Raw genomic sequence first — 25,457 nt, forward strand, 5'->3', positions numbered from 1 at the left:
CCTTCCTTCTACCTATGCCACCTATCAGAGAACCTGCTTGGTTACCTCCACCTTCCCAATGTCTATTTTTCCTTCACTGTCCCTAAATCCCAGTGCTTTTGTTAAATTAGTTGCCTCTCCAGTTACTAGGGGGTGAAGCCCCCGTATATTGAGGGGCTTTAGCGCAGTCAGTCCGGTGCGGAGAATGTAACATGTGATCTTCCGGATGCGCTTGGCGACGCGTGGAGCGCTAAGTCATGTGACACGCTGGCACCCTTTAATTGGTTGGCATACTTTGTAGCGTCGCCTGCGGTCCAACGTAAGGTGAAATCAGAGCCGTATGTGGGCGCTCTGGGTGAAACGGAGTGTATATACTCATACATTTATCTGCGCCAGTGTACGTCATGCACCAGTTTGTACAAGGGTGCCTTCATGTGCGCTTCGCATAGAGTGATGCCAACTGCCTGTTTCCCTTTCTCACAACCTCTTCCACCGCCATCTTGTTCCTCTCACTGTTTCCCCGTGCGCCGAAAAGTGGCTTTTGTGTCCATCGGTCCTCCCATCCGAGGGGGAAAATGCTAATCTTTCCTTCGTGGGTTCCACAGCACTGCTCCGAACTTGTGAAATAAGCTGCTTGTTTCCGGGAGGGTTATAAGCCCCACGGATTATCGCCGAGAACCAAAATGGCTGCTGGTTTGTTGGCGAGCGGTATTGCAAAAGGTGGCATCGCCCTAGCAAAGCGCACATGAAGGCTCCTTGTTTGTACCAACAACTCTTGATCTGGTAGTGAAAAAAAAAAATCAATAGAGCGTTTTACCACGTGCATAATGCTCACGCCTCTAAAATTTACACAATTTTTTTTTTTTTTTAGTTTTGTGAATTATTACGCTCACTAGTGTTGTCCACAGACGCTACATAAATATTTGTAAATAAAAAATACACGAAAAAAATGGAAGGGACGCGCTTCTTCCGTGCTGATGGGCCACCAAAGACGCAAGCTGCATTTTAATGCAAAAGCATTAACTGTCTCATGGAGCGAGCTGACGTCCTCAGTTTGAAGCTCGAAAACGGCTCCCAGTTTCCGCGATCGCCTTCGGTTCCATTGGCTGGCGCGCGTCGACGGGGCTCCCATTGGCCGCTGCGCCATGGCCTCCGAGATCTCGAAGCGCGCGCACACTAGTACGCAGCAGACGACAAAGGGAGCGGACGAGCGGCTTGCATGCTTTCGCATACAAAACTCATAAGAAATGCTTAGGAGGAAGGCTGACGAACGCTTGCCTTGACTGCTGCTTGTGCATGAACGGACGCCCCGTTTTATGCAGTCGTGACGTGTGCTTCGCAAACGCTACAGCTCCGCAGGCATTAAAGCAGGGAACAGATAAGCGGCAAAAACGGGCGCCGCGCGGCAGTTTCTATGGCAACTTGCGCGCTCGCTGTGACGCGTGCGGCTTTGGATAGGTTCACGTCACAGCGTCCGTGGCTGTTACAACTACTGCTTGCTACAAAGTGTACAGCTACTATTATTTATCTATCTATCCACTTCAATCCAAGAAAAGTCCCTGAATCCATGTCAAGTATTCCATTGCTTCTTTTCCGGGCGCCATTTTGTTATTTTTAGAACGCTGGTTAAGTTTTTTCAACTTCGTCGTTGATATCGTGGTAATGATCAGCCACGCCTACGTTCGTTTTGTCGACGATAATGCACAGATAATTGTGTCAACTAAAAACATCCGAGATTTTAAATCAACCGGCCCTGACGATTTTAATGACAAGTCCAAATACAGCGTCAACTGGGATGACGACAGCTTGTACTACAAGGCCCGGATACTGCTTTTGGGAGGTAAGTTTTGTGATCAGCATATTTTCCTAAGCGCATGGTGAATTTGCATACAAAAAGACGAAGTAATCGCCTTTGCCGGGTCACTTATCGCTGGATGCCGAGTTACGTTGGCATCGAGCGGTGCGTGGAACTTTTGGCACATCAATTCGAACCCAGAAATTCGATCTGCCTCTGTCATACATGCCATTTCACAAAGTGACAGATAGTATTATAACATTAAGGTGGAAGCTTTTTTATAGCGTTTTGACATTCACAACTGCACAAGTGTCCTTGGTAACCGATTGTCTATTGGATTCACACTGCCGATAGAATGGCATGCCCACCGGCGATGTAAGCAGTCGCGCGATGCGACTAGATCGCATCGCAAAAAAAAAAAAAAAAAAATTAGATGGTCACACTGGCGTGTGCGATGAGGGAGTCCAACGTATTCGTTGGCGTGTCGTTTCTCGAAAACTCTCCATCCGAACGCCGTTGATTAGCTCAGCCGCTCCGCGACTAGATAGCATCGCAAAAAGTCTGGTCAGCAAACGACTGCTGAAATTGCGTCATTTTTTGCCCGCGATGTTCGATTTTGCGATTAAAGTTATCGCTCGACTAGATCGCATCGCCGGTGGGAACGCGCATGCGATTCTATCGCACTCGCGATCGAACCCATTTCTGGGTTCGAACTGAGGAAGTGTCAAAAGTTCCACGCATCGCTGGATGCCAACGCGATGAAATCGCGCGTGCGGCTGCTTAAAGAATTTGAGCACCATCACTCGTATCTGATGACATGATGCTTGTTTTGCTACCGAAAAGCTATTGCACGAGTGCTGTATGTCGCTAGTGTGAATACAGCTGTTGCAAAGTGTCCATCTGCTGCAATCCATGGCTTTTCGTTTTTTTTCGGCATTTGCAGATTTTTTTTTGCACGATGGAATATTTTTTGTAAGATTTGGTGAGTTGAAAGTGCATGATGATTGATGCAGCATGCACTAGAGAAACCACAATAATGAGCCACTGGACATTTTTTGCATTGGTCATGCATCCCTTGCACTGAGGCTTTGTGGCACATGGTGTCATACTTTAATAGATAGATAGAATGGCGTTCCTGCAGAACAAAAATAGGCAAACAGCAACATGTTTACATTCAGAAGTGTTTGCCATTTCGTCAAACTCTGTTTTACATGCAATCTCCATGCATTTTCTCACAAAGCCTAGTTTGTACCCTCTCAGCACATGTGCAAAGGTTTGTGTGCAAACTTGTAGCTAAGAGCATGCCACCTAGGGCGTATACTTGTGTGAGCATGCGCATGTGTCAAGGGGGGGGGGGCACTTCATAGTTAATTTATAGTTTGCTTCACTGAAAGTAAATTCGTTCCATACAAGTCCGCTTTTGTGATTCTCAGTGTCTGAAGAGGACGTGAAAGACAAGCTAGCAACGGGTCGGCTACGTATTAGACGGGTCGTTGAATCATCAGATTCCTCCTCCGAATACCAAGCAACACTCAACAAAGAAAATGCAAAGGCTCAAAAGGTGAGTAGTATTTAGAAGGAAACGCCACTTGCTCTGTATTTAAGAAAACTAGCTATTTGTATGCGCACATAAATCGGCGGAGAATGAAGAACGTTTAGATGCTCTCTCAGGCTAATCTTCCATTCTTTTTAACCACGAGAGTTTGATAGTGAGCACCTGCTATTTCACTAAATGCGTATTTCAAACTGCATCTCAAAATATAGCCTTGTTTTAGTAAAGAAGTGCGTGTGGAAGATAAATAAAAATTCTTCATTTTCCGAAACATTTAAAAGAAAAGCAGGCCTCATCAACCATAGTTGACCTAATGAAAATCCTCGAGCAAAAAAAAAGTTGCTTCGTGCCAGGCATCGAAGGTGACCAATGCTTCGGAGCTAGAGGAAAAGTACAGCAGAGCACAGCGCCAGATCAAACGACTGGAGAAAAATCTTCAGGAAAAGAACAAGGAGCTTGACAAGCTCCGGCATCTGAACTTCTGTCTACAGAAAACTGTCATAAAAAAAAGAACTCCTTCAAGGTATGTTTTGAATACTAAATATACACAACATTATAGTAATCGTGTGTCTCGTTTCACAGCCTCTGGTACAGCTACAGTCCCTGCTGCTGCCTATGCCACCGCTGCAGGCCCTTCTTCTGCCCCTGCCAAAGCTGTTCCAGCAGGAGCTGAAACCACTACTCCTAGCATTCCTGCCCGTGCTGTACCTGCGATTTCTGCCCCTGTGATACCAACCCCTACTGCTCCTGCAACAACAGCCGTCGCTCCAGCTGGAGTTCTTGGTGTCCCAGCTCCTGTCCATGTGCCTGCTCCTCCACCTTTGGACCACCCTCAAAGCCCCAGCTATATGTGTGCAGCACAACCTTTCATGGCTAGAGATGGCAAGGTAGCTCCAGATCTACAATTATTGTCAATGTATTTACATCTTTTTTCCAGTATTTGCTTTCTGATGAAACACATGTTATGAAAATAATAGGGTTTCATGGTTTGACTACCTTTAAAAAGGAATGCAGATAATGTGACTGAACCTAATTAACATAGCACTTAATTCTTGACAGGCTTTTTAAGAAATGGACCTTATTTCAAACCTTGTAAATAGAAATGTAAATTAAGAAATCAGTTTTTGTGAATGTGAATGCATTAAAACAGCATAAAGTTTAAATGCATTTGTGGACCAGGTTTCAGTTGAGAATAGTGGACAAATTGGCAAGTCAGATTATTAATAGAACAATCAAAAACAGAAATTACATTTTTTTTAATTTAGGAAGCTAATTGTTTAGTTATATGCCTTGTGACACTATCTGCAGTGTAGAGCAGTTACGAAGTGCCTGGAAATGGGTGTTGTGCCAGATTTAAAACAGTATTAATTTAAACAGAAGATACATCAATCAGGCTAAAGTAACTTAAGTAAAAACATGTTAACCATTTTCTTTTTTTTTATTTACATGGCATTACAAATTATTTTGCAGGTAGATATTGGACAGGGGATCCTTGTGGGCGAAGCAGCGTGGGAGAAGGTGGTGAAGGCAAAAAAATTCTCTATGGATAAAGGAGCTGGCCGTTGCTGTGTTTGGGGATCGTGTCCTCCTGGAAAGTTGTGTGGAGGGTAAGCACAGCTTTTTTCCCCAAGTGTTTCTACTACCCTGCCTAGTCGTTTGCTGTAATCTTTGTGCCCTGCAGTAAATGCCATGTTTATATCGATGCAACCTTTGGAAGGTGGCAATAGGGAAGGAAAGTTTTTGAAACTGGTTAAGATGGTGAAGGAGACAAACAAACAAGATTTTCTTTTTGTTTTTCAAGGGAAACAATGCCCGAAGTTTCCTGGCCGTCCACCAAAGCAAAGTCTCTGCCCCCACAAGATAGGAGTCATAAAAGGTGAGTGGCATATGGCTTGTGCTCAAAGGGATCCTGAACCGAAATTTGAATTTCACAAATTAAGGTAATAGGAGCGTTCAATAGGGCACCACAAATCCCAAAACACCACTCATAAGGCGATATCTCGAACTGATGCACTTTTTTTTTTGTGTAAAATAAGGATTTGAGGGAGAATCGCGACGTTTAGTTCCCTGCAGAATTGTAGGGGAGGAGGGGAAACAGCCTTGTTTCCTACCCTTTTCGCGTCCCCGCGGAGTCAAAGTGAGAAGAGGACGAAACGAGAATCGCTACGTCACAGGCTTTTTTGGCCTTGTTCAAGCACTCTTTCACAAAAATACGACCATCCGTTGGAGATATCGCTTTATGAGTGATGCTTTAGGGTTTGTAACGCACCGCCTAGCGCTCCTGCATTGTTTTCTTATATCAAAATTTCTGTTCAGCATACTGAAACGAAATTCTGATTTCAGAAAACGATGCAGAAGCGCTATGCGGGATGCTATAAACTCGAAAGCATCACTCATGAATCAATATCTCTATGCGGGATGCTATAAACTCGAAAGCATCACTCATGAATCAATATCTCTAACGGGGGGGGGGGGGGGGGTCGCATTTTTGTGAATGAAGAGCGCGCTTGAACAAGGCCAGAAAAACCCATGACGTCGCGATTCTCGTTTTTCCTCTTCTCACCTTGACACTGCGAGGACGCAAAGAGGGGAGGAAGCAAGGCCGTTTCCCCTCCTTCTCAACTACTCTGCAGGGAACGCAACATTGCGATTCTCCCTCAATCGCATCCTTATTTTACAAAAATATGTGCGTCCGTTCGAGATATCACCTTATGAGTGGTGTTTTGGGATTTGTGGTGCCGCGTTGAACGCTCCAGCTACCTTATTTCATGAAATTCAAATTTCGGTTCAGCATCCCTTAACCTTGTGCCTGTACTTCCAGCAGAGCACTCTTGTGTTGGCAGTTTGCATATGATTTGAGGTCAGCATGCTCTAAAATGTAATTAAGATTTGTAGCTCTTTCCATCCATCCCATTTAAAAAAAGCAATGGGCTACAAAATGATCCAAGTCTTTTGTATAATCTACTTGGAAGAAATCATTTGTGATTTTTCCTCACTTGGTGCACTTCCCCTTGTGTTATACTTCCGTGAATAATAGAATTTAGTAGAAACAATACAGAAACGAGTGTAGCAAGCAGCACATGCAGAAGTTATTTCCAGCTGAGGTCACAGCCGTAACTGGCTTTTCTTTGCAGAACACGAAGCATGCAAAAAAAACATTTCTCTCTAAAAGCCCTTTATGCTGAGGATGCCTCTGGTTTATCCTGCAATACTGCTTGCTTTGTTAGCAATTCTTAAAGATTTGCTAGCTTTCTCAAAAAAGTGCACTTTGAGCCTGAAAGCTTTCCAGTATGGTGGAAAGAAGAAGTGGGAAGCTTGGGCACACAGCTTCCTGTTACCTCTGTTTACATTGTGAAAAGCACACACACAATAGGCTTGTGGGTATTGGTTGATTATCTTCACCTGTCTCCTAATTTCCCACAGCTGCTTTTTTATGCTTCCAGGTTAATTAGTGTCTTCTATAGTTTTTGATGAATTTTGGATTATGATCGTGCCAATGACAGCATATGGTTAAAATTATAGTGTAGAGCTAAGGCTAATATGATAGCACATGTGCTTTCTCTTGAAAGCTATCTTCATTTTATGAGTGAGATGGACAGTTACATGCTCCCACTGCACAGGCATATACATGGCATGATCTACTGGCAGAACCATCAGCTCACATTTAAAGCTATCACTGATATCCTCAGAAGAAAAGGCAAACAATGCTCTCGACATGAAAAAAAGCTTAGAAGTATGATGCATGTATACCCAAATGTGCTTGAGAGTTTTAGAATTGCTGTCCCAAGAACCATTCTTAATGGTGCAATAAAGATGTTTTTGAGATTGTCTCTTCTTGGTGATAACTCATTCTACGAGATCTTAACACCGCAGAGATTGAAAAATTATGCTCGTGTAACGTCTATTTCCCTACTAAAAATGTGTCGAAGTTTGTGCCACGCCCCTTTCTGAGCGGAAAAATCTTGAGCACAGAATCTAGCGGAAGTGCTGGCGGCGTGACAACGGGCATGCATCAGTCATTCGCAAGTTGTCTTTCTGAGAGATGTGGATTATGACTGGCTGACGTGTGCCTGTCGTTACGCCGCTGGCGCTTCCGCTGGATTCTGTGCTCCAGAGTTTTCGGCTCAGAACGAGCGTGGCACAAACTTCGACACCTTTTTAGTAGGGAAATAGACGTTACACGAGCATAATTTTTGGATTTTTAGGATGCTTGGAGCTTGTAAGATAAGTTATCACCAAGCACCGACACTCTCAGTAATGTCTTTAGCGCACCTTTGAGAGACCAGAAAACTTTTTCTGGGTGTCGTCATAATGATATAGCGGTGTCAATATAAATAAAAGAGCACACAAAGAGCTATCAAGATGCTTTTAGAGGTTTAAATCACCTAAGCATACTATATATGCCTTAGCTCGAAATATTTTATCACTACAGTGATTCATAAGTGAAATTAGTTCTATGATTCATTATTAAGTATTTTGAAAAAGTCAAAAGTAACTTCAAAGAATCGAAGAAACAAAAAAGACAGCACAATAACACGCCGTCTCATGTTTTTTTTCTTCTTGTTTTAGCTTTTTGATGCTTTTGTTTTTTCCCCAGTAGTATCAGTGTTTATTCATCATAATAATTTTTCACCAGCTTGTTTACATGCTTACTAAGTATCTTCATTTCTTCAGATCTCTACCAAGCCAAGCTAGAGGCCCAGGGCATGCCGAGGACATACGCAGAAGAGGCCAGGTGCCAAGTCACTAAACGAATCAACGAAAAGATCGGCGATTTGAGGAAGCTGGAGGACAGGAGCTAAGTGCCTGATTTATTGCACAATGATGAATTCAATAGGCCGGTTTTTGATTCCCTTGATTTTTATTCTGATTTCCCAATTTGCCTAACATAGAGACTGAAAATTTCATTATAAGCTGCTGTTCTACAGGGGCATTGAACCAATTTCTCAGATTGTCTTTTATGGTAACCTTGTGGTCTAAGCATTCTTACAAACCGAAAATTATAATCCTGGGGTTATGTCCCCAAGTGAAGTGTCGATGAAGGGCGCTTGTCGGCTAATCGCTGGCGATGGTTTACCTCACGGCTAAAAAGTCTAGTGTTGTCTGAATGTGTGCGTATCAGACCCTTTTCAATGAGTTATAACAAAATTGTAGGAAATATGTGTATATATATTGCATATTGGTTCAGAAAATGTAGTCCACCCAAAAAAATAATCCTCATGTCTATTGCTCATCGATGAATAGGCGGTTTTGTAATCCAAAACTGGATATATGTATTTACAGCTATGAAACAATTTATTTAAAAAAACAATCTTCAAAATCGACTTCATTGCTCCTTTAAATGCCCAAGCAACATGTCACGTTGCTTAATCTTGCGTGCTGTGCTTCACATAACACGCCATGCAATAAAGCGTGCTGTGTTCGGGCAGTTTAACTTGCCAACCGTAAGAAAGCAGAGGGGCATTGATAAAAGATTTGCCTATTGTGAGTTGTTCCTGGGTCATTATATATTTTTGTCGCGTTTCATTCTAGGAAGCAAGCTGCTGATGCTGCCAACAGGGAGGATGGGCTGAACGACAGCTGCTAAACATTCCTTCTGAGGATTAAGTTCCTTTTTGCCTTTGTGTAAATTCTTTGTTTTTTTTTTCATTGTTCAGTGTATTATTTATATATTGTCTTCATTGTCTAATAAAAGGTGCTGAAATTTCAACAGTTTCTTTATTTGTTGACGGTAGTTGGCAGAACTTGCTCTTGTCTTAGAGACGTACTTGTCTGTAAAGCAATGCTCAGCTGCTTTTGTATCTGCATATGCATGCATTTACAGGTCCCAGGTTGGGTACACAAGCATTCAGGTTGTGTACACAAGCATTTTCAAAGCATTCAGGGAAAACTCGTTTGTCTGGCATTAGAATATATGCGTGTATTGAGAGCAGCTCAAATTTAAATTTATAGTTCCGGAAGTGTTGCTTTTGCAGTTCTGAAAAACAAATTAGGGATACACCGATGGGAATCAATGGGAGTTGTTCAAAAAGAAACTGAACATAATGAGTAGTGAACTGGATGTTTTGGGACTCGCAATTGGAAAAATACCAATTGGTATTTTTCCAACTGGGAGAAATACCAATTGGTATTTTTCCAATTAGGAGTCCCAAAACCTAAACGGTTTTCATCCCAATTGGAAAAATACCAATTGGTATTTTTACGATTGGGAGAAATACCAATTGGTATTTTTCCAATTGGCAGTCCCAAAACACCCAGTTCACTACCCATTATGTTCAGTTTCTTTTTGAACAACACCCATTGATTCCCATCGGTGTATCCCTAATCGGTGCATCCCAAGAACCATATAGGTTTTGGGACTCACAATTGGAATACCAATTGGCACAAATTGGAAGAATACCAATTGGTTCCAATTGAAAGCACCGATTGGTTCCAATTGGAAGCAAACTAATTGGAATGAAAACCATTTAGGCTTTGGGACTCCCAATTGGAAAAATACCAATTGGTATTTTTCCAATTGGGAGTCCCAAAACCTAAATGGTTTTCGTCCCAATCAGTAAAAATACCGATTGGTATTTTTCCGATTGGGAGAAATACCAATTGGTATTTTTCCAATTGGGAGTCCCAAAACCTAAATGGTTTTCATTCCAATTGGTTTGCTCCCAATTGGAACCAATTGGTGCTTTCAATTGGAACCAATAGGTATTCTTCCGATTGGTACCAATTTGTATTCCAATTGGGAGTTCCAAAACCTAAATGGTTTTTGTTCCAATTGGTACCAATGGGTATGCTTCTAATTGGAACCAATTGGTAGTCTTCCAATTGGGAGTCCCAAAACCTAACTGGTTTTGCCAATTGGTACTAATTAGAAAAGCCAATTGGAACCAATGGGTATTTTTAGCTGGGGTAGGCCAAGACACGACATAAAAAGGGCAGCGCGGACCCGCACGAACGTTCGCTGGTCCTGCCAGGAGGGAGACACCATCGCATAATCGTTTATATATCATCCATACACCTGAACCTGGCCCGAGGGACCCGCCTTGTTCTCCATCATCCGAAACCCAACTGGTGCCAGCGGTGGGATCCAAGTCTTGTCGGAAATCCACCGAGGCAGAATATCATTGAGCAGGCACTAGGCCTGGTTTGCCAAACAACTAGCTTTCGTTGGTGTCAACAATGTAGAAACTGCCACCTTTTCTTTTCTTCGAATTGATGCAAATACCCCCTGGATTCTGGAAATTAGAACAAATAACACCTTTGCGTTTCTTGAATGCCTTCTTCCATCTCTTTCGTGTCCTCCTCTTCATTTTGTTCATCTCTTTTTTTTAAAGGTTGAAACCTGCTCGCCCGACTCATCTTTTTAGACCGGACCAGCGGCGAGTCGCCGGTGCACCCGGACCACTGGCAGGGCCTATGTCCCGCTGAGCCGGGGGCCCTGGGTGTGGCCGTCTGTGGCCGGCGCCAGCCCATGCGCCTCGTTGGCGGTTCCTCAAAAAAGACAACGTTATAGGGGAACCAAGAGTTGTGAAGAGATAACTATACCCTGCACCAAAGGGTATAGCGACGGCACGCGACTCCTGTCAGCATTTTTGTTCACGAACCGCGTCAGGCAGCGTTCGGTAACTGCACCGCGTCCCCCCTACGAACTGCGAGCAAATAGGAGCACGCTGTCGCCCACCTCCCACAACCGCCTCTCGTAACGCTATTCGCATTTGCGTGCCAGTAACGGACCGAAAACCCAAATGACGTTTGCTCAGAGGCTGCCTTTTTTTTTTTTTTGTTTAGGAACGCAGTCTTGCCTATAATTATACATCAGGTGCCGGTTGCTCTTTTCGAATTTTGTCACCTGCTCAATCCTTCTGGCATTGAGGTTCCCTCTAGCCTCAAGTATGCACCATCCAGGCAGTTCTTGAACACCACGGCATATCTAGAGAGAAGGCGGCTGATTGCCTCGGTGCAGCTACTATACTCTGTTTCACCTTATTTTGTACCACAACGAAGGCGAGCTCATAGCATTTGCAGCTGCCCTTAATGCGCGAGAGCTTGTGCCGACGACATGTGCCCTGAGCAAGGAGCTCTCGCTTGCAGCTTCTCCTACGGTACATCATAAGGGAAAACAGAGTATAGACCCGTTCTCTAGAGGAAACGGCACCTCTATTCATTGTTCAAGAACACTGGTATAAAGCCATTCGATTTGCTCATCCAATACCGTAGAGACTAATACAGGAAACTCCGAGATAAAATGGGAGACGGAAATACAAAGCGATCCTGGCGGTATGGAGTGAACTACTAGCCACCTTCCTCGGAAATCAATCAAGTGGATGTGACTCACGAGAGAAATTGGTCTATGAAATATTAACTTTTTAGAGCGCAGCTTTTAGGCGCTCGTTTCCAGCTTGAGCGGCGTCGGCGTCGGCGTCGGCGTCGGCATAACCGCGCGGTGCATTATGGGTAAATTTCCCTTCTAAAGTTAGCGGAAAAGTTTCCCCGCTAAATCTAGCGAAACAATTTCCGCCAGTTCAAGTGACACCCCCCCCTCCCCCTCAGTGCCCTTTCCTACTCCTCCTCAAGAGCTGCGCTCTAATTCGGTGTTATAGGGAGTTGTAAATGGCTTTCACTTTTTTTTTCAGTTTTAATCGTAAAAAAGAAATGTAAATATCGCCAAATGCCCTAACAATACCAAAACTCGTAGATCCGGAGCGCCTTCCGAAATCCGCGATGGAGGCGAAATTCCGCTCCGTGGGACCCGCTCCGAATCGACGAGGGGAAGATAAACTTGAATTTTTGGAGCGACCTCCCCCGCACCCCTCCCCACCGCCGTTCAAAATGGCCGCTGCTCGAACTTAACAAGTCCACCAACGCCTCAGCCGACTGATCTTTCCAACGACCAGTGACGACTGTCAATGCTTAGCTGCTGAAATAAGACGCGACACAGGCCGGGCGAAATTACACGCACCACAACGCCCATGTCACAAATCACGAATACGTACGCGTTCGGCACCGTCACATACCTTTCGGCCGCCTCCAAGCGGCGGTGCACGGACAGCGATTTCTGGTACGACTTTATTAAACACAGAGGTAACAAACCATCACTTGAGCTGTCGTTGCCTAATCACTTCTTGCTTTATTTCATGGGAAAATGCAGGCGGAATGCCGTGTAAAAAGGTAAACAATCATTGGCTGCAGAATGAACAGGCCTAACCTTGCGTCTGCCTCCGGCTTTTCTGTCGTTCTTCCTCTCACGATCACAGATGTCAGCGCTGGCGATTTACCACGCTCCAGTCACGGCTCTGTATCCCTGATCTACGCGAGGTAGAAGCGTTCGAGCCGTAACAATCCCGCGTAAACAACCGACGCACCCGCACAGATCCAACTCGAAGGCCCGACCGGGCCGCCGACCTCTCCAACCTCGCCGCGCATGCGCGCTGCGGATATAGGCGGAAATCACGTGGGCAGTTCTGTCAACTTTCGGAGAGATCTGTGAAATCCCGCAGAGCAAGTTCGGCGGGGTTTTATGCGCTCCATGGGGCGGGCGCTGCCAGAGATCTACGAGCGAAAGATGGCCAGCTCGAGCCAGTTCTGCGAGCGGAATATGCACGCTCCAAATGGAGCGCTTTTGGAGCGCTCGAGATCTGCAAACGCAATTCACCATTAAAAAAAAAGTAATTACCACTACTGCGGATGGAACCTACGACTGCTCGCGTATGAGGCAGACATCTTAACCGCTAAGCTACGCTACAACTTCGGAAACCTCGTTTAGACAATTCATTTTATACGAGACTTTCGGATGGCGCTTAACGCGGAGTACTGTCGGTAAAGTACACCGTCGGACGGCACTTGAACGCTCTGCAAAAGTGCCGTCGGACGGTACTGTAGTCATTATTTTGATGGAGTATAGGGACCATAAGCTCGTGATACTAGACCTCTTGGTATTTAGATGTCAAAATAGTGTGTTGTATACCAGGCAGGATTTGTTTAGCGATTTTGTACAATATAAATAATTATTAACCTTTTCTGAGCTTGCTGCCTACCGAAACATGTCTTATTAGGTTTCCACGCTCCAAGTGACCATAATTGGGCATAGGCATCAATTTTTTATGAGACCGACTTGAAATGACTCTAAGAGACTAGATGTAATTATTATTTATAATTATGAGATTTTTTGTTTGCTTGTACTTATGAACGGCTTCAAGTAGCTTTTCTTGGCTATTAGCATCTTCTTTGACCAGATTGACCTTAAATTAATGCCAATGGCTATTGATGAGAAAATTGACAATTATCTATTTCGGCGGTGGTGTATGCATGTGGCTTCAAGTGGCTATTATTATCTATCAGCCTCCACTTTTATATTATTTGCTAGATATGGGGAGAGAGGGGGGGGCTACAACTATTAAGAATGAGTAATGAAAACTGAGTTATTTCTGTTTATAAACTGGAGTGACTTCAGGTGTTTATTGTTGGCTATTAGAATATAGAGGGTGTATCAAGGAGTGGCGAGGCTCTTTAAATCGACCGCAAAATTCGGTTTCATAACTTATCGCGCTACGACTTTGCGCAGCGTTGCCCACAGATGGTGCAGTTTTTTTCGTAAAATTTGCAATGAGCAAACTTACCCGAGGAAAAGATTAAGAAAGAAAATGCTTAGCTCCTATGGAAATGCGGCGAAGTCAAAGGTCTTCAAACAATACGGCGCCGTTTCGCACGGGCGACAAGAGATGGCGGAAGCGGCCGCGATGCCAACTGCGCCAACGGACGAGCATGCGGCGCCGAAAGCCGACGTCTTTAGCAGACGATCTTTTCGAGTCAAAAGCGGCTCAACCTTTTCTTGTATCACTTGCCAATGCATGATTGGCAACTTTACAATCTATTTCTGTCCAGATTAGCTTCAAATGCTGGCAATGGCTATTAGTGAGTATAATTGACAATTATGAGCTATTTCAGTGTTCAGGGATGAAACTGGCCACAACTGGCTATTGCTGGCTATAAGCATTTATTTTTATTGCAATGTCCTCATTTGGCTGCAAATGGCTATTAGTGACTAGTGCTGATAGTTGTGAGCGATTTTTGTGTTTGCCAACTGCAATAACTTTAATTGGCTTTTGTTGGCTATTATCATCTATTTATGTGCAGATTGTCTTCAAATGGCTAGCAATGGCTATTAGTGTGCGAAAACAATTCTGCGCGATTTCAGTGTTTATAGATAACAGAAGCTACAAGTGGCAAATATTTGCTATAAGCATTTATTCTTTACGAGATCGGCTTGAAATGGCTACATATGGCCATTAGTGATTAGTATTGATAGTTATGAGCGCTTTTCTTTTTTATTAACTGGAATGGCTATTAGTGGCTATTGTTGGCTATTGGCATGTACTTCTGAGCGGATTGGTAGAAATGGCCAGTAATGGCTATTAGCGAGTATAATTGACAATTATGTGCTATTTCAGTGTTTATAGATGAAACTGCCTAGAAGTGGTTATTATTGGCTTTATGCAGTTATTCTTTATTAATTGTTTTGAAATGGCTACAAAAGGCCATTAGTTTCTATTGTTGTTAGTTCTGACCAATTTTTGTGTTTACTAACAGGAATGGCTTTTAGTGACTTTTTTTTTGGCTATTAGCATCCACTTCTGAATCGAAACACCATCTGAATCGGAGGAAGCACAAACAAAACCAAAGCAAACTTCTAAAAGCGAAGCAAGCGACAACAAAATGGGAGCAAACTTTTAAAAGCAAAGCGAGTGACAACAGGACCAGAGCAAGTGGAAAATGAGTTTTCCAAGAATACTTTAACAAGGTCCAGTTTCCTCGCACGTGGGGTCCGGGGAGCCGCGGAGGGGTCGCGGTGCTGTGGCGAGGCCAGCCCTGGGCCCCGGTCATAATTCACACGAACGGTCCCCAGGTTCCAGATGGCCCCCGCTCTAGTTAGCGAGCGGATGACACTGGACACCAGGCGCATCTTCGAGGAAAGTCCGTTGGTCCGGGCCAATTTCGTTCGTGGGCATTCCCCCACTTAATATAACATGGAACAATTTCAAACGAAAATTCATCGGGTTTAGCCACACAACCTTACAGTCCACATTGCATTGAGCTACGTCTGTCACGAACCAAATGGCGACGCTCGTGGATACAACAAGAAGTACAAGGAAGTACTTGATGCGCCTAGGCCTCATTCCGTTTAGACCTACAATGAACATATAAAAGGTGTGGAACTCATGGACTCCATAAAGTCCACGAGGTCCACGAGGTTTGATGCTAGCATTCAAACTTATCTTCCTCATAAATTTAATGATTTTCAAGAACTTTTTAATGAAACTGATATCAGTATTGACGAACTGTGGCAAAGGCTCAAGTCAATTATTAATAACTGCATCATTAAATTTATTCCTAGTAAACATAAAATGATAAGGAAGCTCAACCAATGGATTTCATATGAAATCATTCACCTGAAACGTAAACTAAAAAGACTAAGAAAGTCATCCAAAAAGGTCAGCTCACCAATTATGATCCAACTATATCGGAACTATCCAGACTGCTCAAACTGAATATTAAAGAAGCAAAGCACAAATACTACTATATAACCCTCCACAATTTTATGAATGCATCACTCCAAAAATTCTGGAACCATATTGTTCTCAGAAAGTCTAAAACTTCCAATATGAGCGCCTTGGAGGCGCAGAAAACGGCAGAAGAATTCAGCAGTTTTTTAAGTCCGTTTTTACACCTGACAATGGCGAAGAAAACTTAATTCTACCTTCTCAAACCTTCGCAGATAAAGACCTTGGTGGCTTACAAACCACAGAAGCATGCGTTTTAAAACTTTTACTCGACTTAGACGCAAAACAGGGTACGGGTCCTGAAGAAATTCCTAACATGTTTAAAAATTATGCTGAATGAATGAGCAAGTATTTAGTGCTCATTTTTAACAAGTCTTTGAGTCTTTTTTTGGTTCCCGCAGGGGGGAAAATCGCAAAAGTTATTAATATTCATAAGTCTGGTGATAGCTCCTTAGCTTCAAACTATAGTCCTATATCCGTAGCGTGTACTTGCTGCAAGATAATGGAACATATCATATTGAAATGTAGGAGAGAATTCACTGAGAAACATAATATACTAAATGCGCACCAGCACAGCTTTAGAAAAGGCTTGTCAACGACTTCACAGTTAATCGAGACACTCTAAGACTTTTCTATGGGTGCAAACAATAGAAGCGAAATTCACGTAATTTACTTTGATTTATCAAAGGCTTGCGACCGTGTTTCGCACGTCAAACTTGTGATAAAACTCAAACACATTATGGGGGAGGGACCGATAATAAAATGAAAAGAGGAGTATTTAAGAAATCATTTTCAGTTTGTTTATTACGAGGGTCAGGTTTCAAAACCAGTTTTAGTGGAGTCTGGAGTACCACAGGGCTCTGTGCTATCCCCAGTCTTATTTCTTCTGTTCATAAATGACGTGGTTGATAGCACTGGCGCCAACATAAGGTTATTTGCAGATGACTGAATCATTTATTGCGATATCTCATGCCAAGACGGTAAAAGTTTGCGCAGACTCATTGAATACAAATAACTAGTGTTCGTGTTAACGTCTAATTTAAAATTGAATGCGCAAGTCAAATTATATCTAGTAAAGCGCTCGCCAAATTCTTTTTTTCTAAAAAGAACGTTAAAACACTCTAGTCATGAAACCAAGTTATTCGCACACACCACACTCGTTCGCCCGGTATTAGAATACGCACTCATTGCCTGGTTCCCGCGTACACAAACTAATGTTAACATCCTCAAAAGTGTTCAGAGAAAAGCGATAAGATTTGTTCACCACAAGTATGGTCGCTTTGATTCCCCTACAGAATTGCTGAAAAGATCCAGCCTACTGACCATTGCGGATCGCGCAAAATTAGGTAGACATAAGGTTTTGTATCTCCTTTCAAACGACGCCTTGAAGATAGGCAAGAACAAGCACATGAACTTTTCTTAGACCAGAACAACGAAACATAAACAGTGCAATACATTAACCGAATACTCTTTCAATAAAAAATACTTTTAAGCACTCTTCCTTTCCTTCAACTGTAAGAGATGGGAACAACCTTGATCGACTATTTTTTAACTACACAAATTTGCATGTGTTCATTTGAGATCTTGAACAAGATTTTATTACTAAATTCGTGAGTTAATTATTTCTGTTATGTTCTGTTTATTTGTTTCAATATGAAAGAAAGTGACGATTACTCAATATTACTGTTTTTCGCGCGCCTCAAAAAGTTTGTGTGTTTTTATTTCTACCATGCCTGCTATAATCCCTAATAGGGATTACAGTATTTCGAGAAAAAAAAAATAAAATGGTCGCGAGGTACAGGAACAATGTCTGCAACAAGCGAGGCTATATGAAAATATTTTACCATCTGGTCAACGTTGCCATGGTAAGTGCGTGATTCATCTGCAAGCTGGAAGGACATCCTTTCATGGACCACCTCGAGTTTCGAAGCCGCGTAGTTAAGGCCCTCATTTATGAAGGAGAAGTAGCACACAGTGCGAAGAAACGTGGTCGACCTCCAAGTTCCTTTTTACAGCCGGGCCAAGCATGACGTTCCACTTGAGAAGAGTCTTGATGGTGGTGCACATTAACCCAAAAATTAACCCAAAAAATGCTCAGCGCTGTCGCAGTAGGAACTGTCGCAGCAAGAGGCGATACATCCGTGGGGGTTGCGATGTTCCTCTCAGCCCTGAGTGATTCGAAGAGTTTCATGCCTCGTGAGATGTTCACTTTCACCTTTTTTACCTGAGAGCCGCTTCTTTAGCAATGTGGAACACAAATGAAACAGTATTAACGTGTTGTTGCCCGAATATGCTCATTATTTTAATTCAAATGACCATTCCACAAATAGCAGAAATTGAATTACTTGACCACTGGAATGCATATGTTGTCCTCAATGACGACACGTAAGTTCGGCTATTGTAAATATTGATGAATTTTTTTAGACATTTATTTTTCGTCATTTCCGGTTCACATGAATGCCACAACACGGCATAACATTTTTCTGACATAGTGATTATAATTCATGCATGAGAGGGTCAAGAACGTGAATATCCCTATATAGTTCAGTTTTAGCTGATTATAACGACTTGAAGTCGCCCTAACATATAAATAGTCATATCACTAGAAATAACGACTAATAACTTTAAATAGGCACTTAATCACACAGGGTCAATATGAAAACAAAATGTACTGATTTTCATATGAACTTTCTGGAACACATCAATTGATACCAAAGTGCCATAATCAAGTGCTTCTCAATTTTAATCGGTAGCCATGTATTTTTTATACCGATAGTGTAAGGGAGAATGACAGTGGAGCACATGACGGATATCAATTTAATTCTCGGCACCAAGTTGACCACACCACGCCAAGAGATGGCACCACTTCTGTGTCTTCCGCCAATTCTATGCATTTTGGGTTGAGTTTCCTGTATTGTTCTCAACGGTATTTGTGTTCATGGTCGCCCGCATAGCAAAACCTATCACGTCGATCTATTCACCACAGTCCCCGTGTATCTTTGTCAATGTCCCGAGCGTTCTCTCCAGGCTCCGATTTATTTTCTCAATGATAGTTTTCTTTGGATGGCAGGATATGGTGCTCTTCTGGTTTCCTTTCAACGAAAAGCCGGACTCCCCGAACGCATTGTTGGTGAGGTAAGTTGCATTATCGCTGACAAGGCACTTGTGCATGCAGAAGCGCCACGCAACTATCTCACTTCTTCCAGATTCGTTCCGAAACCACCCTCCTCAGCGGGTGCAACTCCTCTAACTTCTAGAAATGGTAGGCGATTACCAAGAAATGCTGGTTCCCCTAGGGTCTCCTGAGTACTGGACCAATGATGTCGCAAGCGACTATCTGCCACGGTTCGTGACTTGCCACAGAATGCCTCTGACATGGTGACTTTCCACCTTTCGGCTTCGCTTTCTGCCAGCGTGGACAGATTCGGGCGTACCGGAGTGTGTCCTGTCTCATTACCGGCCAGGCCACCAAGCGACATACCTTTTCAAAATTCTTGCTGTCGCCATAATGACCAACCAGAGCTGAGTCGTGAACGTATTCGATAAATCACCTCCGTCGCCTCCTAGGAATAACAAACCTGAAGGGAGAGTCATTCCTCTCCGCTTCATCGATCGTTGAGATGTAGCGGAGCAATAAGGCAACTTGACCTAGCAGACACAACTCAAAGAGGTCGTTAACACAACCGCCAGCGTTCCCGGAGTTAACTACACTTTCCAAACTTTCTTTGAAACACGAACCGACCACTTGCATTTTCTTTCTGGGCCTCAGCAAGCTCTTCCTCGCTTGCCACGTCAACCCGCATGAGGGACCCCTTTGGCCCCTCATGTGGCCTCCTACCGCTGCTACGAGCCCCGGCTGCCTCACCTCCTCCCAGACGCTTTATTACTTTGCACCGATTGTGGGGGCCCCTGCCCCACACCAGGGCACATTGAATCGTCTTCGCTGCGCTTCACACAATCCACCGGTTGTGTCATCTCCTCCCAAGCACTATTATGAAGCCCCCAAGAGAGCGCATCCGCAACCTTGTTGAACAGAATCTTTCGGTTCTTAACTGTGCAGGAGTATCGCTGCAGGGTTAATGCCCAGCGTTCTAGCCTCCTTCCCGGCTCTTTCAACTGTTTGAGTGCACGTTAGGGCAGCGTGGTGAGTCTAAATGACGAAAGGTGCCCTGTCTCCTTCACGATATTTGGCGCCCCGGGCACGCCGAAGCTTTTGTTGCACGACTACCTCCCGCCACCGTCATAGAGCACCCGTACATCGAACAAAGCTATGATTGCTGCGCCATTAGCCGGTACGACTGGCGCATGTAACGCCTGCTGCTGGTGGGACCCAGTGAGCGGGCATCCCATCCCCTGCCAAACTTTTGGTCTGGAAGCAATTGGGATGAGAGCGGTCAGCGGCTTGTACTACCCGTCATTTTTTAATCTATAATGGTCTCCTCCCGACGGACGAGGTCCTGCCCAAAATTACTTGGCAGACATGACCAGTAAGTAGAAAAAACGCCGCCTCCTCCGTCAGCCATCAAGGCCAAGGCGGAGGCGAACCGCATCTTGCACCTTAATCGATCTTGGTGCCAAATGAAGCGAGCTTAGTACCTCTCGTACGCGAATATTTCTCTAGCAGGCTCCTAGTACGGACAATATCCGATAGAGGTAAGAGTCGAACAGGGTAGCTAAACTCGTGGACAAAACATTCTTCGCTTTTTGACGTAGCGGGGGGAGTGACCAAAAGAACGCCGCAAGGTTTCCTCCTCCCTGCGCGCGCTCAACTTCGCAACTTTTGACGAAAAATCCCCGGCGATCCGTAGGCGGTGCACGAGAGCACGAGCAGGGTGTAAGATAGACAGGTGGGGAAACAGCCCATAGAAGCCTGCTGCAGCGCCGTGACCGGATTGTGTACTCGTCTGCTTGCGGGTACCCCCGACTTGCGAAAGATGGCGCTGCGGCAAGAGGAAAAAAATCGGAATCGGATTTGCGTGGAACTCTATGGGAGAGTTCGCAAAATAAACCGAGAGCACGAAAGTCCTCCATTAAAAATCCACGAGAAACCATCTCCGTCACTTAAGCCGGTCGCGATCGGTCGCCCACCCGGAGCGAGAGTTCCTGGTGCACCACATATATGGCGCCACAGAAGAAGAGAAACACCAAGGGGACACAATGTGGTCGCTCATTTGGCTCTCGTTTCCCCACCTGTCTATCTTACACCCTGAGCACGAGACAGGGCGGGGAGGTGAGCGTTCACGCCGCTCGCTGTACGCTCTCTTTGAGCTCTCTAGTGCCGACAATCCCGTCATGCCTCGCCCAGGCAAGGAGCGAGAGCAGACGACGAGAGTTCGTCTGCTACGATGCGGCATTCGCACAACGGAACTGAAAGAAAAAGTTGGTTTGCTGCTCGAAACGGCGTCCCGCGGGCCACAAACTCAAACGCGAGCTTGAATTGTAAGCGTCTGATATTTCACAGAGGAAGGAATCGACCGCCAGTGATTTATTTGCAAAATTTGAGTCGTTTTGTAGCCGTACAGACGCTGAAACCCACTAGTGTGTAATGAAAGGCCCAAGACAACCACAGGGGCCGCGAGATCTAGCATCATTTGTGTATGGGTGAAAAGTGGAACATTTTTTCGACAAAGCTTCTGTAGCAACCGGTTGTTCGGACGAAAAAAGAAGAAATGGACAAGAGAGAACGAGCTGGGAGGCCAAGCTCAGAACACCGGCTGCTCCCGACCGGACTGGGCGTGTATATAATTTTGTAGATAAAAATAGGTAGAGAACTTCGTTCCCTACAATTGGTGACCCGGACGTGATCCGCAAGCCACCTCCGTCATGGCAACCGATGAGGCAACACCACCGGACATTACCGTCGTCCGCACGCTCAGGCTTCCCCGATTCTGGACAGCGGACCCAAAACTTTGGTTCGCGCAAGTGGAGAGCCAATTTACCACCAGTCACATCACCTCGCAAGCACAGAGGTTTCACCATCTGGTAGCGGCGTTGCCTCCCGAAACTGCCGTTGATATTCGAGACATCATCCTCGAACCACCAACATCTAACCCGTACGACACTTTGAAGGCTGAGCTGATCAAACGCACCTCGGCATCCGAGCATCGACGGCTTCAGCAGCTACTAACGTCTGAAGAGCTGGGCGATCGCACACCATCCCAGCTACTGCGACGTCTTCAACAACTTCTTGGAGAGCGGGCAGCGACATTCGACCCCGCCCTGTTGCGGGAGCTCTTCTTGCAAAGATTCCCTAACAACGTAAGAATGGTTCTTACGTCTGCATGGGGACTCGCATTAGTTCAGCTCGCCCAGTTGGCCGACACCGTGATGGAAGTCGCTGCACCGCAAGTCGCTCCTATCGCGGTCACGCAATCCCATCTGCTCGGTGCATCGGCAAACATCTCTGCTGCTGAAACAACGGAGGATTCCTTTCGCACGGATATCCAACAAGCGATCAAGGCCCTCACCGCCCAAGTAGCCGCGCTCACTTCAAGTACACGATCGGAACATCGCCAGCGATCCACGTCCCGCCCCCGATACAGTTCGCCCTCCCAAGCTCGAGCCGTATCAAGACATTCAGATATTTGTTGGTACCATCGGACCTTCGGCGACCGCGCCCGAAACTGCGTAGGACCATGCTCTGCTTCGGGAAATGCCTGCACCCACCACTAGAGGCGGCGAGTGGTGGAGGTACGCAGCTCAGCCGCTTGTTCTTCATAACTGATCGCGGCTCCGGTTTGCGATTCTTGGTTGACACCGGCGCGGAGGTGAGCGTACTACCAGTTTCTGCCGTTGAAACAAAAGGCAGGCAGACACCACCCTACAAGCAGCCAATAAGACTCCAATCGCTAGTTACGGTGAACACGCTTTGTCCCTCAACATCGGACTGCGTCGAGTATTCCGCTGGGTTTTTCTCGTCGCGGACGTGTCCTATCCTATTATCGGCGCTGAATTTTTACGACATTTTAACCTACTGGTTGATATGCAACGTAAGCGCCTCGTAGATGCTACTACAAATATTGTCACACACCTCGCATGCAAGCCTGCACGACCTCCGGACAGGCCTAACTGCTCCAGTCCAACTTCGCCTACGAAAGTTTGCTACGAGAGTTCGGGTCTATCACTCGCCCTACCAACTTTCAGCGTCCAGTGAAGCACAATGTTGCCCACCACATCGTGACTACTGGGCCACCTACTCATGCTCGACCACGTCGGCTTCCACCAGACCGCTTGAAGATCGCGCGAGGTGAATTTGATCACATACTAGAGCTTGGCATCATTCAACCATCATCAAGCCCATGGGCGTCTCCACTGCACATGGTTCCCAAGAAAAACCCTGGCGACTGGAGACCGTGCGGGGACTATCGTGCTCTGCACAACGCCACAGTGCCCTACAGGTACCCGCTGCCATACATCGCGGATTTCACAACTTCCCTGTATGGCTCAAAGGTTTTCTCTAAAATAGATCTAGTAAAGCCGTACCACCAGATCCCAGTTGAGCCGAGTGACGTCCCTAAGACGGCCATCATCACACCTTTTGGTTTATTTGAGTATCTTCGCATGCCTTTTGGGTTACGAAATGCAGCCCAAACATTTCAGCGCTTCGTCGACCACGTCATCCGAGGACTTCCCTTCGTCTATGCCTACGTTGACGACCTGTTAATCTACAGCAATGACGATGAAGAACACATTCAGCATCTTCGACTGCTTTTTCAGTGCCTTGAAGAGCACGGCCTCATAATCAACAAGCAAAAATACGAGGTTGGAGTCACGACGTTGAATTTCTTAGGCCATCAAGTGGATCACACAGGGGTCCGTCCACTTCCCGAAAAAGTCGCAGCCATTAAGGTTTTTCCACAACCAACAACCGTTCATAAACTCAGAGAGTTCCTGGGTCTCACAAATTTCTATCGGCGTTTTATTCCCAACTGCGCTTCAACACTCCTGCCGCTCACTGATATGCACAAAGGCGAACACAAGGACTCAACACCGTTAAATTGGAGTGACTCGGCCTTCCAAGCTTTCAGCCGCACAAAAGGAGATCTCGCTAACGCTACCCTACTCGTTCACCACTGCCAAAAGCTTCCCGTGAGTGTCATGGTCGACGCCTCCAATATTGCTATTGGCGCTGTTCTGCAGCAGCTCTCCGACAAGAACTGGCAGCCCATCGCGTTCTACTCCCGAAAACTCAGCGCAACAGAGTCACGCTATAGTACATTCGGTAGAGAGCTCCTTGCGATTCATCAAGCCATCAAACACTTCCGGCATTTCCTAGAGGGTCGTCATTTCGTCGTTTTCACCGACCACAAACCCTTAACATACGCACTGAAATCAGGGAGCGACAAATTTACTCCCCGTGAGATTCGTCAAATGTCATATATATCAGAATTCACGACAGACATCCGCCATGTCAGAGGCAAAGACAACTTGGCAGCCGATGCGCTCTCGCGGGTTATTGTCACTCCCTGCTGCAGCATGGCACCTGTGACAATTGATTTTGAAGCCATGGCCTCAGCTCAGCGAGATGACACCGAGCTTCAACAAGTTCGTTCATCGCCGCACTGCAGCCTGAATTTGCGCGAGGTAGTCTTACCAATGTGTGGTACACCACTCATCTGCGACCACACCACAATCGCACCCCGACCTTTAGTACCGCTGCATTTCCGTCGTCAAGTTTTTGAGTCCCTACACTCCATGGCACACCCTGGAGTTCGAGCAACTCAGCGGTTAATCACTGAACGCTTCGTATGGCCGGGTGTCAACAAGGACGTACGAAACTGGACTCGGTCTTGTCTGGCCTGCCAGCGGTCTAAAATTCAACGTCATACGTCAGCACCATACGACGCCTTCCCAACACCGACAGCGCGCTTCGATGTCGTACACCTAGACATTGTGGGTCCTCTCCCAACATCTGGTGGAAACACATACATACTGACATGCATTGATCGCTTTACCCGCTGGCCTGCAGCATTTCCCATTCCTAACATCACCGCCGAAACCACGGCACGGACATTCGTCGAAGGTTGGATTGCTCGATTTGGTGTGCCTTCATCGGTTACCACCGACCGAGGGAGACAGTTCGAGTCCGCTTTATTCCGAGAGCTCATGAGGCTACTAGGGTGCTCGCGTATTCGGACCACGTCATACCATCCCATGGCTAACGGCATCGTAGAGCGTTTCCATCGCACGCTCAAGGCTTCTCTAATAGCACACGATGATCGTATTCATTGGAGCGTCCACCTCCCATTGGTGCTTTTGGGACTCCGGACCGCTTTCAAACAAGATATCGGATGTAGTGCTGCCCAACTCGTATATGGCGCACCCCTTCGCCTTCCAGGAGAATTGATCATCCCGGCTGATCACGGCGCCAATAGCGATCCCGCCAGCTATGCGACGCAACTCACGACGGCTATGCGAGCCCTCCGAGCGACCCCTCCTCGTCCACAACAGCGTAAATCGACGTACGTTTCGACTGATCTCGCCCACTCCACTCACGTATTCGTCCGCCACGATGCGAGTCGCCCATCTCTACAACATCCGTACGAGGGCCCGTTCAGAGTACTTGATCGTCGGGACA

The 25,457-nt window shown here is 45.6% G+C and overlaps 1 protein-coding gene and 1 pseudogene across 1 annotated transcript; both read left to right on the forward strand.

Annotated features, from left to right (window-relative positions):
• Window positions 1–1,615: 1,615 nt before the first annotated feature.
• On the forward strand, window positions 1,616–8,128 carry LOC120842018 (annotated as a pseudogene).
• A 13,770-nt stretch (window positions 8,129–21,898) lies between these two features.
• LOC120842026 lies at window positions 21,899–22,552 on the forward strand (the record flags this gene model as incomplete). The annotated part of the gene is made up of 1 exon (XM_040213045.3): window positions 21,899–22,552. A coding segment is annotated over one exon (654 nt), but the record flags the coding sequence as incomplete, so codon positions are not given.
• Window positions 22,553–25,457: the final 2,905 nt, after the last annotated feature.

The sequence above is a fragment of the Ixodes scapularis genome, unplaced genomic scaffold, assembly GCF_016920785.2.
Source record: "Ixodes scapularis isolate PalLabHiFi unplaced genomic scaffold, ASM1692078v2 PGA_scaffold39__5_contigs__length_11793443, whole genome shotgun sequence".
NCBI classification, from domain to species: Eukaryota; Metazoa; Arthropoda; class Arachnida; order Ixodida; family Ixodidae; genus Ixodes; species Ixodes scapularis.